This window comes from Poecilia latipinna, unplaced genomic scaffold (genome assembly GCF_001443285.1).
Source record: "Poecilia latipinna isolate Pla-1442-1.1 unplaced genomic scaffold, P_latipinna-1.0 Scaffold771, whole genome shotgun sequence".
NCBI lineage: Eukaryota > Metazoa > Chordata > Actinopteri > Cyprinodontiformes > Poeciliidae > Poecilia > Poecilia latipinna.
The window spans coordinates 44,508-64,077 of record NW_015113387.1 but is presented as its reverse complement, the minus strand read 5'-3'; the positions used below and the strand labels follow the sequence as shown (position 1 = coordinate 64,077).

At 35.5% G+C, this 19,570-nt stretch overlaps 3 protein-coding genes across 4 annotated transcripts; all 3 read right to left on the bottom strand.

The window, feature by feature from the left end:
- Nucleotides 1–1,528: 1,528 nt before the first annotated feature.
- On the bottom strand, nt 1,529–3,815 carry LOC106955857 (uncharacterized). 2 transcript variants are annotated; one of them, XM_015046284.1, is made up of 5 exons: nt 3,773–3,815; nt 3,301–3,627; nt 2,422–2,547; nt 1,808–1,869; nt 1,529–1,724 (listed from the first exon to the last, which is right to left on the bottom strand). In XM_015046284.1, exons 1-5 carry the CDS (start codon nt 3,813–3,815, stop codon nt 1,602–1,604), a joined length of 681 nt encoding a protein of 226 aa, XP_014901770.1. In that variant the 3' UTR covers nt 1,529–1,601. The 2 variants fall into 2 exon arrangements, with proteins under 2 accessions (XP_014901770.1, XP_014901771.1); XM_015046285.1 differs by lacking the exons at nt 3,301–3,627; nt 3,773–3,815 and adding an exon at nt 2,656–3,005.
- Nucleotides 3,816–7,781: 3,966 nt separating this feature from the next.
- Nucleotides 7,782–9,466, bottom strand: LOC106955842 (uncharacterized). Its single transcript, XM_015046267.1, has 5 exons — nt 9,142–9,466; nt 8,363–8,713; nt 8,060–8,188; nt 7,936–7,982; nt 7,782–7,850 (listed from the first exon to the last, which is right to left on the bottom strand). Exons 1-5 carry the CDS (start codon nt 9,464–9,466, stop codon nt 7,782–7,784), a joined length of 921 nt encoding a protein of 306 aa, XP_014901753.1.
- Nucleotides 9,467–13,446: 3,980 nt separating this feature from the next.
- On the bottom strand, nt 13,447–16,303 carry LOC106955854 (uncharacterized). Its single transcript, XM_015046280.1, has 6 exons — nt 16,259–16,303; nt 15,777–16,106; nt 14,294–14,644; nt 14,056–14,175; nt 13,751–13,812; nt 13,447–13,639 (listed from the first exon to the last, which is right to left on the bottom strand). Exons 1-6 carry the CDS (start codon nt 16,299–16,301, stop codon nt 13,517–13,519), a joined length of 1,029 nt encoding a protein of 342 aa, XP_014901766.1. The 5' UTR covers nt 16,302–16,303; the 3' UTR covers nt 13,447–13,516.
- Nucleotides 16,304–19,570: the final 3,267 nt, after the last annotated feature.

The window sequence follows — 19,570 nt, the reverse complement described above, 5'->3', positions numbered from 1 at the left end:
TAGCAGTCTCATCCTTATGTAGGAACTCTCCCGCACACACCTACAGGGGCAATCTGCATTCTGATTGGTTGATACACACTGGAAACTAAACTTCCTATTGGCCAGATAGATTAACTAGCTTCCCTAATCTCTGTTTCTTAAAAAGGCATCCCCATTTTATGTGGGTTATAGGTGGTTGGCTGCAGTGTGGACTGGTACACTTGCACCACTATTTTCTGTCGAAAGAAATTAGCCAAAAGTTTAGCCAACTTGTGTGAAAACCTTGAGGGAAGGATAAACACAATGCTTACCCAAAGTCATACAGTTTAAAACACAGTTATGCCAAGTACTAAGGACATTAACGTATACTTCGCTCACTCTTTATTCTGGCATTTACCAAATATAAATCATGTTGGTAACCCTAACTGGCATGAAACGGGGGGAAAAGTTGTGTATTTCTACTTAATATATATTAATAGTGTGACACAGTAACTGTATGTCATCATTTTGGTTTAGCTATCACTCATCAGATATTGGTGAGAGTCAGAAGTTTGACATTATCTTGTAAAAGGTCTTAGTTTTGTTTTTCAGGAATGTTTTTATTTAAACATGGATTGCTGTATTTTATTACATGAAATAACAGAAAATGGTGTTATTTAATCTGGAAGTCATGTGCAGACCAAAACGCAGACCAGAAAGGTGAATTCTGGTTCACATAAAAATCTATGTCTCGACTTGGTTGAAATAAACTCCCTGGTTCAAATGCATATGTGGATGCAAGAGGACCACAGACCACTCCAAAAGCAAGAAGCACAAATAATTGTGGGTAAATACAACCAAAGCAAAGACTCGCATGTCTAACGCTAAAGGGAGAAATGGCTCCTGGTCTTTTGTCAACGACAAAAGAGAAATCTTACAACTGCTATAATCTAACAGAGCTCCATTTTTCTTTATATTTTGTGAAGTAAAAAGTTGTAGTCACTGTTGTAACAGAGCCTTTAAGTACTTGAATGTACTTCTCCACTATTGTACATTTTTGTTTAATGTAATCTAATATTACTTATGTTAAAATACGTCCTGGAAAAAGTAAGCCAAAAGTAAGTCATCTTTTATTCTGAAACCAGAAAATGTCACTGCTTAAAAAATGGAAACAACACACTCACAAAAAAAAATCAAATGCATAGTCATAGTAATTATAAATGTGTAAGATTACAATATATCAAGCTTACTTATGTGCCACATCTACAAACAACAATAGCTGACCAAGGTGATTTACACTGTAAGAAATCCAAAACTCAAGCAAAATAATCAATTAAAATGTCCCAAACATTTTTATGCACAGAGATGTGCTGCTTAACTAGAATTACAAACCAAAAAAAGTCACAAAAAATGAGCAGATGTTTAAAGTTATCAACAGTTTGAGCAGCTCTGATTTTCAAAGACACCTTATGGGTCATGACAGAAAAAGTTTTTCACTCTGAATCCGGGGTTGCCTATTAGCAGTTAACCAGTGGATAGAAGAACTCTGTCTGGAAAAAACAGCCACTAAATGAAAATTACACCTTTTTTTTTTTTACACTTTCTGACAGTGGTTTTATTAGTTCCCTCACAGACTTTCCTATTCATACTTTAACTTGAGCATAAACATCTTCCTCAGTTTTCAGCTGTTTCTTCTTCATCCCTCTTGTGCTTTTTCTTCCAGAGAATTGCAAAGCAGCATAGTCCAGATTCTCGTTATCATTGTCCTTTACCGAAAACAAATAGATCAATATATGGTCACGTTACTACATGAATTTGTTGGAAATTATTTAAATTAATCTTTACTTACAGTGTATTCTCCTGATTCAGTCATGTTATCATGTGTGGCTGGTAAAGAGGTGCTTCCTGTCCCTAAATATAAAGACAATCAGAAATATGTTGCATTCAAACACAGAAGATATACTGAATTTTGAACTTGAGATAAAAAAAAAGTAAAAATAAAACTGTTTCAAAAAATGTAAGAAAACGAATTCTTAAATCTAGTGATATTTTATATTTTCTCCAGAGTATGTTAAAGAGTTTTAAACAGATGAACGAGATATTAAACTAGAGGCTTTAGTAATGTTATATATCGGTTTAATTTTTTTTCTTAACTAGTCAGTTATCACATTGCAAACCATATTTACCTGCTTACACATTTTGGTAAAACATTTTTCAGAGCATAATGCACCATTAATTGACAGTTCTAGGTTCAGGAACCTCTTGTAGTGTTGGACCAATCTATATATATCAATATGTGTGTGTGTATATATGTATAGTCAAGAAATAGTTTCTTAATTACTTCATCGTATATTTAAGATATACTTGAAAAACCCAGGCAAGTTGAATGTTCTTGTTATTCAGTTTGAGTAATAATGGTTATTAAGATATTTTACCTATTCAAATTCAATAAACAATACTTACCTTTAACTTGTTTGCATGCTGCCTTTGGGGTTCGGTAGCAGATCAAAATAACATTTACAATGACCGAAATGACAAAACATGTCATTGTTATCACCAGCGCATTATTTTTTGGGTCTTTTGTTTGCTCTACACAAAAAAGACAGAAACATACTGTCACTTTAAAAAAAGTACTCTTTTTACTAATACTTTCTATCACTTTATTATCACCTATTTTTTCTAGTCTAAAAATCATACCAGGTTGTTGATTCTGTTTTGCTCCAGTTCCAAGGAAAATCTCTCCGCATGAGGCAACAGCACAATAATATTTCCCAGTATCAGACGCTCTGATGTTCTTGGAGAACATGCACCTCCTCTGCAAATTGGATTTCTTTTGACATTCATCATTTCTGTCTCCATGAACATAGATGACATTTGGATGAGATTGATCTGATTTGACCTTGAACCAAAACACATTGATGTCTTCTGGACATGCATTGTGGTTAAAGTCAGACATCACCGAACATTGAAGAGTCAAGGAGTTGCTTTCGTGATCTCGATCTGATGCTTTTGCCTCCTGCACAATTTGGTACTTTGGTATATTTGCAGAGTTTCCTGAAGCACAGAACACAGATTTTGTTAATTGTAACTATTGTGACATATGACAGACATTTATTGAGATGTTGGTTTGTTATCAAATAATGCTAGTTAAAACAATATCATAATACTTCCTGTAGGAAATAATGTTAAACCAGAGACAGATGCTTTTATGAGGTATACAAAGCTACAGAAAATAAATTTTTAAAACCTGACAATATATTTTTAATATTTTATCATGTTTTACAGGGTAAAAATAAATATTTGAACATAGAATCCAGCTTTCAGCAGTTATTTTAACATTACCTGTTAATAGCAAATAGGTCCCATGCCAGTAATTCTCGGTCCAGTCAATAATCGCGCAGTGATACATTCCTTCATCTTCTTGAACTGTGCTTAGAATTGTCAGACTGCTGATGTCTTCATTTCTTGATGCATGCACTCTTGAGGAAGAAAAATCTGGCCCGTAAGCAGGTCCTGCATGTTTTCGCAGCTTTACAATTAATCCCAGCGTCTGGCCTGCATTCTGTTTGTACCAGTGAAGCTCATTATTGCTCATCTTTTCAGCAGGAAGCGAACATGTAAAAGTTGCTGGGTCACCTAGAGGAACTGTGGTCACTGGTACCAAGGTATCTACATCGTATTTTAAAAAGAGAACAACATGATAAACAACTGAGTTGCAAAAAGCCACAACATGAGAGTAAGGTAATAGGGCAACTGAAAACCCAAACAGGTACAAATTAAAATGGCACATATTTATCAAAGTATGAGAACTTACATCCTTGATGAAGAAGAAGCAGTACGACCAACAACTGAATCATCCTGACAAATGTCTTCATAGGAGCAATTTTTCATATTTAAGTTACAGAAGGAGGTCTTATGTTCCTTAGAGCGATCTGATTGGTTATCTCCAAATATACAATGATAGAGCATTTCCTGCCACAGTGGTCTCCCCCCCTCTCCCCCCCTTTAAGATGCGTTGTCCCAAATTCTTGCAATGTAATGATGAAGCTTCAAGTAATTCTCACAGCAAGTTATAAATACAAGAACACTTTTTGTTAAGACATTGCCAGGCAATTAAAGTCGCTACTTAAATCTGGACCCCATATGCAGTCAATCAATAGATATGACAGTCATTGAAGTTCAATCAGTACTCTGTAACAAGGGGTAATAGCTCAACTTTTCAGTTTCTGGACCAGATAAACTGTCTTAGTGTAGCTCATTTAATTACTTTTTCAAGCTTTTAGTTAGAAAAGTTCAACTCTTTCCTTTTAAAAAGAGTCTATGAGTGGCATTAGAAAAACTATTTAATCTTGTCAAATGTGAAAATGTTTATCATGTAAAATGTTGGCTAATTGGTCATTTTTCTATGTTTTTAAGAATAATATTGACAATTTTTTTTTTCCGAGAAAGACTGTCGAGTTGTAGCAAGGTTGTTGCTCAGTGTTGCTTCCAAGTATTGATTCTGTGATTGGAGCCTCTGATACAGATGACAAGCTCTTCTCTACAGATGATGCTGTGCTTAGTGTTCATGCTTCTGCTTTATTTTCCTCTTTCAGTTCAATTCAATTCAGTTTGTTTATATCAGACCAGTAATAGTTTGTTAGAAAATATGCACGACTGTACTGATCATGTTTTAAAATGCTACAAAATCTAAGGTCCTGATGTCGGATGATTGAAACAAGTATTTTAAGTTTATTTTGCTTCAGTATCTTCTTTCAGTATCTTAGAATATTTTTTTTTTAAACAACAAGGCCAAACTGATTGTCCAGCACCATGGACAGTGCCATCCCAGAGGTTGGATTAAAATATACTGGAAGACAGTTGATGTTTACTGTTAGCAGCAAATCTCTAGACTTAGACAAATTTAGAGTTTATGACCATTTCAACAAACTTTGAAATTACTACTGAAATCAACACATGTCTTAAATTGTCTCTTTAAATTGCAAGGCTTCAGTAAAGCATTCGCTTGTCTTTATTTTTGTCAGTCTGCTTTCATCTGTTCACAAAACAAAAACTCGACCCCCGGCCCCAGTTTTCACCCTGGTTTCACTTCAGCTCTTGTACATCTTGATATGTGAAAGAGGTAACCTGGAAAGAAAAAGCCACACAAGAAGAGACTTGAACTTCGTACCTGATTTTGACACAAGAAAGTACTTGCTTCTGAAGCCCGTTCATTGATTCAAATAAGTTCTCTTTTGATGTCACATGTAATTTGAAGTCTAAAAAAAGACGATTACTCTTTGGTGGTGGTAAGAGATCATGGGGCCAGTGTGATTTCAAATTCTTTATTTGAGATTGAGGAAACAAAGGGTAACTGTTTCCAGCTGACAACTTTTACCTAAGCAATGTATGACTTAGCGGGGATTTCCCAAGCAAAAGTCTGAGCTCTATGTACGGATCCTCATGTAAGTCTTTTGAATGCACTCAGTGCTGTAACAATAGCAGCCAAGTTGTTTTGTACCATCCTTTATATGAGATGCTGTTGGTCAGCTTATTTTTCAGATCAGAGAGAATCTAAGGATTATATGGTGCCTCTCTTTCTTAGTGATGAACCTTTGAGTTGCTTCAACACATATAAGTCATAGAACAAAAGTGGACCATGGAGGATGTGAAAAATTAATTAAGTCACCTATTGGCTTTCTCTTTAATTAAGCGACATTTTACACATGAACCTCTAAACTGTATGGACAGTTATTAGGCATGTCTCATTTTTGAGATTTATGATTATTGATCACCAATTACCAGTTTTATGGTTGATACAAAATGTTAATGAACCTCAAACACAAATGTTTAAGAAAGGAAAATGGATCTTTCACTCTTGTGAGAAAAATATCTGTATGTTCACAATTTTTCTGAAGCTATTTTTGCACAGAATTATTAAATAACAAAATTAAAACAACACATTTTTCCATCTCACGTTTTTATTTATTTTAGAACTAGAAACAAAAACCACCAAACTTTCCAATAAACATTTGACATTTTTAGCAAAAATCAGTGACCAGTGTTGCCACCCTTCTTTTCACCAACACTGATAAGCTTTCCATTCATGTCAGTTTCTCTTTCTGTTAACGATCCACTTTTTGTGCAGCAGCAAACCACATCCTCCCAGACAGCTCAGAGAGGTCGACTGTTTTCCTTCACTATAAATATCCTGCTCACAAGTTCTCAATTGGGTTCAGGTCAGTTCAGTAAGGGAGCCTTTACAAGCCATGCAGATGAATACTTAGACACATGTGATGGAACATTGTCATCCAAAACAATCATTGTCTTTTTGGAGGACACAGATTTCTTCCTGTACCACTACTTGAAGAAAGTATCCTCTGAAAACTGGCAGTAAGTTTGAGAGTTAATTTCAAACCAGTCTTCAACCTGAAAAGGTTCAACCAGGTTATTTTTAATATTACCAGCCCATACCAGCACCCCTCCTCCACCTTACTTCTTCTGTCTGACTCCAAGTGGAGCTCTGTTCCCGTTGATCCAGCCGCAGCCCCATTCATTTGGTCCAGTAAGAATCACTCTCATTTCATCAATAAAATCCTTTGAAAAAATTGTCTTCGGATATGTCTTGGTTCAGACTGGACCCATCAGCTTAAGTGTCATGTGCAGTAGCGGTCAGGTTTCAGACTTCCTTACCCTGGCAATGTCTCTGGGGGCTGAAGATCTTGTACTTCCAGGTACTCCAGGTAGGTTGTGGCTATGGAATATGATGGAACTGGAGGATAACATGCTCCTGGAAGCTTCATGCTTCAATCTTTTCAAATCCTTTGCAGTTAACTTGTCTTTTATTTTTCTCAACACTTTTCTTGGAACCATGTTTTTTGCCACAAAACATGTGATGGTTCTGTGATCATGCAATTTCAAAAGTGATGCATTCTTCGGAGATAAGTTTGGTAATTGTTAACTTTTCAGAATCAATTAAATATCCTTTTTGCACCATTTTGCCTAAATAAAAGAGGCTGCCTAATCATTATCCACACCTTGATATACAATGTTATCCTCCCTTGGCCACATGCGCTCTCATTCACAGGGAGGGTATGATTAAATCCATTAAGCTTGGGGTCAAAAAATACCCCTAAAGATATGATAAAAAATACTTGTTTGCATAAATGTGCACACAGTGTATTTCAACTTGATTTGATAGTTACAGGTGACACCAAAGATCTCGAGTCCAAAAACTGACTGGTGTGAACTTTCTGTCTCTATTGCATTAGGTTACAATTATATTTTCACATTTTCCAAAGGAAAATACCTTTTTCCTTGTGTTTTTTCTTAATAGTTTCAAGATCAAAACCTTGATCATGAATCTTATCAGTTCCTAAATGCTTTTTTTTGCATATAAAGACATTTATTGAATGACAAATAGAAAACAAATATATAACACAGTTGGTAAATTTTTGTTCGCATTAATTTGTTATTTTTAGAAAAATACTTTTGGTCACAAAAGAGTTTAGAGTAGCAAAGAAAGCCAGAAATGACAAGAAGACCTGGACAAAATTGTGAACAAAGAACATTACATTTCAAGTATCTTACAGGTAGGCAGAAACAAAACAAAAAAAAAACCTAAATATTTTCTTACAAAGACAAAACATATTCATAAAAACATCAACACATTGTTTTTAGCATACAGTCGAAATATGATAGATCTTATTTTATTCACAGTTCTGCTTATTTTACTAAAGCAATATGATCTAAACAACTATCTATTCAATGTTTAGTTACAGGTGACACCAAAGATCTCGAGTCCAAAAACTGACTGGTGTGAACTTTCTGTCTCTATGGTTGTTTCAGGGATCCACTTCCTGGTTTCTTATGCTGAAGACAACCACAGAGTACAACTGTCCATATTCACCCCCCTTGGAAAATAGAAAAGATTGATCAAAATATATAACTACACAAAATTTAACTATTAAAATTAAAATATAAATGTTAATACTTTACCTGTCGTCTTTTCTCACGACCATAGTACTTGCGTAGGTCAACACCAGCTGTTTTTTGGAACAAAAATATATATTAATAGGACTGATGCACTTTTACACAGAAATTAACTGTTAACTTGTATTACCTTTGTTGTCCATATTCTTGCTTGTGCTAATGGAGAATATCAGCACAACTGTTGAAATAAGACTTAAAGCTAAAACCACGCAGAATGGAAGAAAAGCTGTGTTGATATCTTGGAACCACAAGTTGAACCCTAAATCATTATTTAAACAGGAGGGAAACTTGAGTTACAATGAGTAAAAGCTAATTGCCTTTGTAGTTACTGTCACATTATTTTTTTTTCCAATATCCATTGTTAATTCTCAGTATTCTCGACACCATCATACATAAAATAGAAAATTATCATACATCAAAACTATACAGTTACCTTGAACTTTGGCTTTTGTTCCATTTCCAATAAATATTTCTCCACATGTGGCCACAGCGCAGTAGTAAGTACCGTTGTCAGTGGAGCTGATGTTTTTAGAAAATGCACATCTCCTCTGAGAGTCATTTCTCTTATTGCAGTCATCATGCTTGTTTCCATCTACATAAATGATGTGTGGATGGGAGTTGTGTGATCTGGCTCTGAACCAGAATACACTGAGGTCTTCTGGACACATCTTGTCAGAATTAGAGAGGACCGAACACTGTAGAGTCACAGAATCTCCTGGAAGGTGCGAATCTGCTGCCGTCAGCTGTTGAACGATAGTATGCTTTGATGTCCTCTCAGCGTTTTCTATTTAAGAAAAAAAATAGTAATCGAAACTTTTTTAGTATCTTTAAACACAATTTAGAAAATTAAGGACAAAGTCAAATTGAAGACATATTTACCCACAGTTTCTCTCTTTCTTGTTTTTCTTAAGTTCTTGGTCTCTGAGTGGCTTTAATTATTTAAAATTTTCATTCAAAAAGTGATGAAGTTTTGGGTGTGGCTTATGCAATTCAAATATAAAATCTTATTTTGATTGTCCCAATGTTTTTTAGAGCAATTACAGGTGAGCATATAGAATTGTAGTGGTACTGGAAGTGATTTTCCAATCTCACCAGGTAAAATTATATCTGATAATAAACGTAGTGAGAGAGGTGATATTTCATCGTAAGTGACAGAATTGTTCGAAGTTGCTAAAACAGCAACAAATACAAGCACTTATATTTTTACATTACCTTTTAAATACAAATAGGTCCCCTGCCATTCGTTTTCTGCCCAATCGATGGTAGCACAGTGATACATCCCTTCATCTTCTGGAACTGTTCTCAGTATTGTCAGTCTGCTAACAGTCTCATTTTTTGATGCAGTCATTCTTGAGGAAGAAAATTCCTGCCCAAATGCAGGATCTGCATGCTTCCGCAGCTTCACAATCAATGCAAGAGTATCCCCTGTAGTCTGTTTGTACCACTGGACTTCATTGTTGCTCAGCTTATTACCAGGAAATTGGCATGTAAAAGTTGCTGGTTCACCAAGAGCAACTGTTTTCACTGGGACCAACATATCTGCATTTTGGAAAGAAGTACGACAAAATTTAAAAAGTAAGATTCGAATAAAGAAAATAGCAGACAATAACAAAAGAAATGTAAAATAAAGACATTAGCTGTCATTAATCTAATAGGAAATCAACTACATGAAACATTTAAATGAATGCGGGTTTAACTTACATCCCTGAGGAAGGAGAAGCAGTGCAACCAACAAAAGATCCATCTTGACACTACCTTCTTTGACAGACTTGTTCTTGCCTAAGTTAGAGAAGGAGGTGTGGTGTTCCAGGATGTCTTTGTTTTTTTTGGGGTTTTTTTAAATATCCAATCAAAGAACATTTGTCGCCACAATCACTCTTCCCTTTTCCGGTTCTTTGTCTTGATTATTGTACTTTAATGACTGTAAAGTCACCAAGACATTGTATAAAATTTATGCCATGTCACTATATTATCTCACCTCATGCAGATGTGTTAGTCGTAAATGTCTGAAATCTGTACAGGCAAATTATTTTGTGTATGCATCACTGGACATTATTAGGTTGTGATAATCAGAACATATAGGAAATTGTTCAAAATTTGCTCATATTTAAGGGGTTATTTATAGACAAACACAAGAGTCTTTGCATTTTAACCCAAATTTCTGTCTATAAGAAAGCTTGCCAACTCCTTACCGCATTTAAAGCCGCGTTCTCCTGTTTGTGAAGTCAAAGTGAGTGCTCACTATTGATAACCAGTAATACAGACAAACCAGTAATATAGCTCATTAATCTATTGTTTAGCTTTATAAATTGACATGGTGGACATGCACTACAACAAACTCAATCACTAGACCAAAATATATTGTCATATTTTATTGGGAGTGATCAACTGCAGTCCTCAGTGCTTGACATGCTGAAGTTTTAGATCTATTACAGCTCCTACACATAACAAAAAATGGAGACAACTAGCAAATTCAGGGAGACTTTCTCAATCAATGCCTTAGACATTTTTACTCATAGTTAATGCTACTAAAATCTGATAAATAAATTACACAAGAAGGTCCTTGCTTTAAATCTTGGTCTTAGTGTTTTTCTGCATGTAGTTTGTGCGTTGTCCGGGTGCATCCCTGCATTCTTTCTGGGAACTCCAGCTTTTTCCAATAGTCCAAAAACACAAAAGATTGGTCTAAATTGTCCTTATGCATATGTGAAGTGTCACAGTTGTTTGTCCTGTGTGTCTCTGTGTTTCCCTCTGAAGGAGTGGCAACCTGTCCAGTCTCATAACCGCTGCGGACTGGCAATCAATTGCTCAGCATTTCAGGATTTGCAAGATAATCACTGAACGTCTGAAGGTCAAACTTGGTTGGAGTAAAAACCCTCCTGAACGTCTTTTTTGCCTAATGACACTTACCTCATGTCTTCTTTTGCTCTAAAAACCCAAAGTTACAAAATACCCATGTACATCTGAAACTTGCCTCAAGCCTCTAGCAGGTAAATCCAATAGCAGATGCATTGGCTTTTGCAAAACAATCATTTTGCTGAACAATAAGCAATTGCTTATGAATGTATTTTCAACATTTCCCTATGGGGTCACAAAAAGCTAATAAAACATAAATATTGAACACAGCACACATATACTGAACAACAGCATGTTTGCTTTTATTGGTAGCAGATAAACAAGTTTTCTTCAGAATTTTAATCTTAGAAATGACATGTGAAAGCAACCTACAGGATCATGACAGCTAGTTATCAGGTCAGAAAACCAATAATTCCTGATGATTTTCTCAAACAATTTAAAGGCATCTTATCAGAACTTCCTTGATAATCCTGTTTACTGTCTTTTTTTTCTTTGTGTTAATATTTTAGAATGTGTGTTTTCATGAAAGTAACTTTTAAGAGCCAAGTACAGGTGTATACTAATTAATATATATTTGACTAGGACACAAGGTTGTCATTTTTTAATTGCATTTTTATGAAGAAGAATTAACAGGTGGTGCAGACTTTTTGCAGCCGAGTGGCTCCACATGTCAGTACATCATCAGGTGGCTTCAGCATGTTACTTGTTTCTGTAAAAGGACTCAGAAAACAACACAGCAGTCTACTGATTACAGTGTCTACCATCGCAAAGCAGGGATTGTAGATGCATGAAAGCTGGAACTGCAATTTTACCCCATCAGTTCAGTGTTGTTGTTTCTTTTGACAAAGATGGCTTCCTTCACCCCTCTTTAAAACTATTCTCTCTGTCCTCAACCTGGACATAATGTCATCCAAGGTGTGGTGCAGTTGGCGCAGTTTCCATGCATTGGCGTTATGCTAATGCATGGCACGATGCAGGCACATGCTGAAAATAAAACCCTTTGGTTTAACCTGACATAGCCAGACTATCTATGCTGTTTCCTGCGGAAGCTTCGTGACGACCCATCCCCACCATTCTACTTCTTTCTTTAGCACACCATGTTCTTCAAGAGACAGAGGACACTGCCAGCATTCAACAACAAGCAAGTGTTTGTGGTGGAAGCTCCAGCAGTGCACCAATTATTGAAACACAATTATCTGTATCTGATCAAAGGTTTCACCCTCAACCGGCACACAAGCTGATAAGTGAAACAAGTAACCTGGATACAAAAACCACAAAAGAAGACTCGGAACTTTAGCCTCATTTTTGGACAGCAAAAGGAACTGTATGTCGTATAAGCAGGACTTGTGCTTGACATAGGCCACAGACAGTTGCATTGGGAGGCAGCATCTGAAGGGGGTGCTGCTGCAACAACTTGCAGAAAAATCATAGACTGAAATAAATATCAATAATGTGCTGTCCTGACTGGTTCCCTTTTCTTGTGCTTTGTTAAAAATAAAAATAATTAAAATATAAACAAAAATCCTTCTTCCTTCACGCCGTTATTTACATTCTGATGCTTCTCCTTTTTCTCAATCAAATTTGGCAAAAAGAAAATTCCACCCATCTACAAATGTGCCATGATCAGTTAATCCAAGGGAAGTTGATAAATAAATGTTTAAATCAATTAGCTTGTGTTTCAGTAAATTTGAAAACTGTTAGTGATTGCATGTTCCTGTCTAGCATGTTCCTTAAGTTGCAGTAGATGAGTGATGAAACATTACAAATAAAAAGCACATGGTCTAGCTCTCAGAGGATTGGCTGCAGAACCACTCTGTGAATATCCTGGAGTGACCAATCCAAAGTCCAGACTTGAATCTGATTGAGCAGATCTTTGGAAAGGTCACAAAATGTCTGCACAGACCAACCCCATCCAACCTGATGGAGCTTGAGATGTACTGCAAGAAGAATGAGCAAAACTGCATAAATATAGATGTGTTGACTAAGCTTGTGGTATCACGTTTAAAAACACTTGAGGCTGTAATTGCTGCCAAAGGTGGATCACCCTCCCTGGCATAAAGCAAAGGCTATGAATACCTACATGAATGTGATTCATTGATTATCTATTTTTCATAAATGTACAAATTGCTCAAAAACTATTTTCCACATTTTCATAATGGGGAACTTGTGAGTAAAATATTAAGGAAAGAGATTAATTTAAAATAATTTGTAATAAGGCTGTAATATGACAAAATGTTGAAAAAGTGAAGAGCTGTGAATGCTTTCTGGATGCATTGTATTTACTAATACTTATTGCATTACTATAATGTCAACAAGCAGAGCTGTTTCAGTTTGAAAAAAATGTAATGTATTTATGTTTTTTCTTGTTATAACCAAGGTGTTTTAAGGTATATTTTATCTCGGTAAATTAGGCGGAAAAGCTGAATTTTAGTTTATTTATTAAAAATCACCATCCATCCACCATTATATCAACATTTATACTTCTTTTTTGAACAAAAAAAAGATGCTAGTATTTATTGTTTTTATTAAAAAAATGTTGCATCTGTAACTAAATATCCAGCTGAAATCACTTTGAAAGATTAAAAACAATACAAGCAAGAAGGTAGAAACTTTTGAGTCTGTGAAAATACTGCAAATGGCAAACATATGCGTTTACTGTATTCTTTAGAGTATAGAACAACAAGAAGAAAATATTTTCATTTTATTCACTCCCTCTGTGAGATTTATTTTTTTAGTGTTTCACTTGTGAATACACACTCTCTTCAGTCTCCATCTCTCTCTTTGGTTTTCCTTTCGTCCTTTTAGCTCCAGAGAAACGTAACGCAGCATAGTTTAGCTCATGTTCCTCTTCAATCTGTCAAGCAAATGAAGGATTTATTAAAAATGTTATTACTATACCAGATGGGTTGTTAATATTTCATTACACATCGACAATTAAGTTGTTTTTTTTGTTATTTTTACTTACAGTAAAATCTTTTGACTGCCCCCGGGTGGTTTGTTTTGCTCGAGAACAAGAGGCTTCTTTCCCTGCGTATCCGCAGAAGAGAAATATGGTCATGTACTTAACCCAGCATTTTGTTTGATTAGATTATTCATAATATACTAGAAGCATGTTATTTCACACTGTGATAACAGAACAGCATGTTAAACCAGTTCATGTCACTTTAATTTATAGTTTTCTCCAAAACCATTTAAGAATCTTTCTTGAATAAATGCCCTTTTGTATTTACTTTTATCTATTTTTTATGAAAAGTGTCATTTAGCACTTACCTTTAACAAGTTTGCATGATGATCTTTGGATTTGGCAGCAGAAAAATATATTTATAATCACAGAAATTACCAAGCAGGTAATTGTTATCACCAGGGTGATAAAGTCATCTTGAGATGTAGCTATAAATGAAAGATGCACAAAATAGTTATAGTTTCTGAGGAAAACATAAAAACATTGTTTATCTAATTTCATCACTTGCTTACATTAATGTTATTAAATGTAAACACAAAATCGTACCAACATCCAATTGTGTTCCATTCCCAAAGAATATCTCTCCACATGTGGCCACAGCACAGTAGAAAGTCGCATCAGAGGCGTTGACCGTCTTAGAGAAGTTATACACACATCTCTGCTGAGAGTCCAGTTTCTCTTCACATTTGTTTTCTCTGTTTCCATCAGTGTAGATGATGTTTGGGAGAGATTTGTCTCCGGCTCTTATCCAGAACAAATTCAGATCTCCTGAACATTTCTTGCTGTCAGAGCTGGAGAGGACCGAACACTGAAGAGTCACTGGGTCTCCTGGATGAACTGGATGTGATATTGTTGGCGTCTGAACAACTGTGTAATTTGAAGACACCACAGTGTTTCCTAAATAAAAGATATTTTTTTGTTAGAGACTACAATTCAAAAATTTTAAACATTTTTCTTGGTAAGTCTTAGCAAACTGTTCAGAGTTTTTTATTGATCAATCCATTGGGATAGTTTTATTTGTACTATGATTAATACTTTAATATGTGGTTAGTAGATAACAATATTGAAAACATATTAAGGCACTTTTTTAAATAGGTTGATTGTTACTTTTTGAGTTGAACTCAACTTGCAATTAGATTCCTCTGTTGGATTATCATTAATTTCTTAATCACTTACTGAAGTAGTTTAGACAAGTTACACATAATCTTTAATTTGTTCATTTTGATATGTTTCTATTATGTAAAGCTCTTTGAACTGCTTTGCTACTGAAATATGTGTTAGCAATATATTAAACTTGAATTAAAATTTACTAAACCTAACAGATAATAGACTTGCCTCCACTATGTGAAGATTACTTCCATTGAGAAGAAACCTGTTGGTCAAATTAGGTGATTAATTTAATCCTAAATCTGTCAGGATCATAAATACTTTTTAGTTTAAATGTATTCTTGTAAGCATAACTAACAGTTTTTAAAAAGTCAAAATCAAAAATACATTTCACAAATACATTTAAAAAACTTGCTGCGATGGATCACTACATTTGATTGCATGTAGTGAAAAAACCTGGTAAAAGGTTATGAGTAAACTCATCCATCTAGCTCCCTTTTCAGTTGACCTCTGGGAGATGCTAGAGGTCTATTGAGAACCCCAGCTGGATTTTTGAACAGTTTACATACTGTTGCTATGAACCAATGATTAATCCCTGTGCCCACTTTTTCTTTTTACTTTTTGCTTCGTCACTGTAATTTACTTTCTTATGCATTTGTAAAGTAAAACAATTAATAATTTCCAACAGTTCACCCAACAATATATCTATTCTACATACTGATTCATACTCAGGATCGATGGTTAGCTGGTGTTTGTCTTTAAATTTAGAAGTAGCTCAAATGTGATATGTGACAAACCGTGTTTTGGATAATCTTTAACTGGATTATTTATTAAGATGTCGTTTGATGTTTATACAGATCAAAAGAAAAATGTTTATTTGTAAGCATTTGTCTTGTTGAAGTATTTTTAAAAATTAAAATACCTTTTATTAGCAAATAGGTCCCTTGCCAAATGTTCTTGTTCCAGTCAATCACAGAGCAGTGATACATGCCTTCGTCTTCTTCAGTCGTCTTCATAATCGTCAGATTGCTAATTTTCTCTGAATATGTTGCAGTCAGTCTTGAGCCCAAATATTTAGGTCCATAAGTAGGCGTGGTATTTTCCAACAGCTTCACAATTAATTCCAGTGAATTTCCTGCACTTTGTTTGTACCAGTGAAGTTCACTACTGCTGGTTTTCTTTTCTTCTGGAAAAAAGCATTTCAAAGTTACAGGGTCTCCAAGCTGAACGATGGTCACTGGAACCAAGGCATCTGCAAGGTGAAGAATAAAAAAACGTGTTAACACGCTATTCAGGACAAACAAGTAAGACACAACCTGCAGAAAAAGATAAATTATGAGGATACATAGGTTCAAAATCGTATGCTCACTAACACTCAGAGGTTTTGTTTGTTATCTAACTTACATCCTTGGTGCAGGAGGATCAGTGTGAGCCATAACAGATTCATCTTTAAGCTGTTTTCACTGAAACACGAGGTTTTATTCCAGTGACAGAAGGAGGAGTGGTTACGAGACCATCTGATTGGTTAACTCAAAATGCACAATCTAAGACCCTTTCCTGCAGCAGAAGTCTTTCTCTTCTAGGGGCCAGGCCTTGTCATTATAGTAATAATCATTCGATTGTCATGTTGATGGTCAGTAATTGAACAACACTTCAAATTGTGTTGTTTTCAAATGGAATCTGTTTAAGTTAGATTTTGACCTGAAAATCTTTTAATTGATGCAGATCAGTAGCAATAACACCAGGGTGCTAAATATGGCAAAGTGAAAGCCAATTCACTAATTTAGTTATACAGATGTACAGTGATGTACTCTAGCTTTTTAAGTATGTCACAAATCCTCTGCAACTCCACTATTTAGATGAAGACATAAATACAGGTATTAATATGAAAACAGACATTCTGAATGCAGCAGGACAACATACCTTGGTAACTTCATCCTGAATTGACATGTCTCAAAAGGCTGTGATCTCTCAGGCTACAGTTTACATCACGTGCATTGACCTATTTAAAGGTGCAGTCACAGACGGTGATGAGGATTACAACAGGCAAGCTCCACTGCAGAAGACATTTTGTTAAGCATAGTGATATACATATTCTCCTTTCTTTTATATGACTGTTTCTTTTTTTTTAGCTTCTGCGTTCATAAAACTATATTAGAAAAACTATACTTTATCATATCAGTTTTACTGTATTGTTTGTACGTTTTAAAGTCAAACTCCACAGTAATCTGCATAAACTGTCTCATGTTCTCTGCGATGTGCCTTGTCTGTCTCCATGGAATTTCCTGTTTTAAGAAAGCCTCAAATCTTTAAAATCTCTTGCTTTGTTTTGAACAATACCAGCAGTCAAATTATAAAGTAGGATATATTCTTCCAAATTATTATGATTTGTAAAATGGTGGATCCAACAAAGACCTGATAGTCATTTGCTGGAAAAAATTGCAAAGCAGAAATAAAGTCAATAAGTGGGTTTTGTGTTGCTAATTAAGTGTAGCAACCAGAGTTTTATCATTTCCAAGCTCACATACTCTAATCTTTCCTAAAACAGAATTTATGACATTGGACTTACAGAATTTATATGATCAAAGTCAAAACATTGATATACACCCATGTGGTGTATCTTACTGAGCTCATTCACATGTGTTGCCACCTGGACTTTTGCAAATCGATGCTGTTTAGGTATTTGTTTGTATGTGATATGACACTTATGGTTTTGTAATTTTTTCATCACTTCATAAAAACCAGGAAATATATCAAATTTTCTTGCTCTGTATGTTGGACTCTCCAAAAATGCCTCATATGTTGATTTAAATGAGGAGAATTCAGGGAATTTTTATACAACTTTAAATTTGTTATGACTTTTAGAGACTGTTGCATTTGATGCATGACATTTTAGCGAATATTTATTGTAAGCAAGGGTGAAACATTTACAATGTTCTGCCTTGCCAGAATAAGGAATTTTATTTTTGCAATGAGAGTACAGTCTTATTTAGTGTTGCATTTTCATATTTCATGATGTTTAGATGTATGTTTAATGTCCTACACAAATAGTTCAATATTCAGCGAGTGCCCAAAAGTATAATGCCCAAAAGTGAATGAGTGTTCAGAAACTCCAGCAGCTCTGACCTTTCAGCTAAGTTAAGCTTATTCTTTCCCCTCTCTCTCTAGCTCTCAGTGAAGGCGGACGCTTTTTTCCTCTGCTCCCTCCCTACCCACCTTCACCCTACTTGCTCTGTTTTTGTGCTGCTTTTTTGAAGTCTCTCTTTGCACATCCTCCGAAGCTACAAATTATGGATCTGGTCAACTGGTCTCTCAATGAAATTGATCAAATTTTCTCAATGAGAAAACTGGGCAGGGGAGAGCCCACTTGAGTGATACACCCTGGATTTATTTGGATTCATGATGACAGGATTTCTGCTGTTTGGAGTTGGCGGATGCCTGGCATGTTGACAAATTTGTGATGGATTGGGCCGACTAGCAAACACTCAGACTGACATGCTGTGGGATAGATGAGCAAGTGATTCTTGCTGAAATTTGCAGGCCAGCTGTGGACCCTAGAACTCACCATCAGAGTGGAATTGCTATTACAGAAGTTGCTAGTTTCAGCTCCGTGGAAACAACTGTACTAATTTGGAGGATTGGAATCAACAGAGATGTATGTTTAAAGTCTGCCCAATCCAAAGCATATTGTCTCTGTCTGAACTGGCTCCCATGTGTCAGCTTTGGGTGGCTGGCTATTTCAAATCTCCTGGATGATTTGTAAACCTGATGCTCCTTTCCACCTCACTTCCTTCTGAAGACACCCATGTGACTGTGGAACAGAGCACTACCAAGGACTTGCTCTTAGATAAGACCATCATAACAGACACTGCTGCCTGGTAGAGCTACACAGTTCGTGATCATACACATGCTTACACATTCACAGCAAACAGATACACTTCTTGATTTTCACCGCCTTTCACTGACTCCATGTCTGTGCCTTATCTTGCTATATGTGCCATTTTCTTCCCGATGTCATTTATTGGTTAGAACAACCTTAAGATCCAGAGAAACTCCTATTTGCTTATCGAGAGTTGCTGAAAATGTGGTTTATAAATAAAATGACCTTACCTTACCTTACCTTACCTCAGAGAAGACAGAGCGCACTGCATAGCATGAGGATAAGCAACAATTTTACCAGCTAACTGATGTGTGATATGATGGTGATATGCGGGTATGCATGGGTGTGACATTCAAGTGGCTTATTTTGACAGATAACAACAAGGTGTGGGAGCGTCTTATACAACCTGATGCACAGGAAGGTAATGTTGTTTATTGAAATCCATTGAAATATAAACCAGAAAACAAATGTGATGAGGATGTTATAATGTCTACATTAACAAACACAAACAACAACAGGACAGCACATATACTGTTGTTCATATACTCTTAAGATTGCATAAAGCAGAGTCTAACAATCTCATCAAATTGGATGAATATGCGAAAGAAACAACCATATAGATGTGTCTTTTCTGTCCGCTCATAAATGGTCATAACATCAACACCATTTGTGGTATACGTAACCATATTTCCATCAATGTCTTTTTATGTGCATTTAGAAAAGGTTGATGAAAATAGCAAATTTCAAAATAACTTCCTCAATTTCTCCAAAAGGTTACTCTTTCCCATGATGGACTGGCGACCTGTCCAGGGTGTACAAAGCTTCTCACCTGAAAT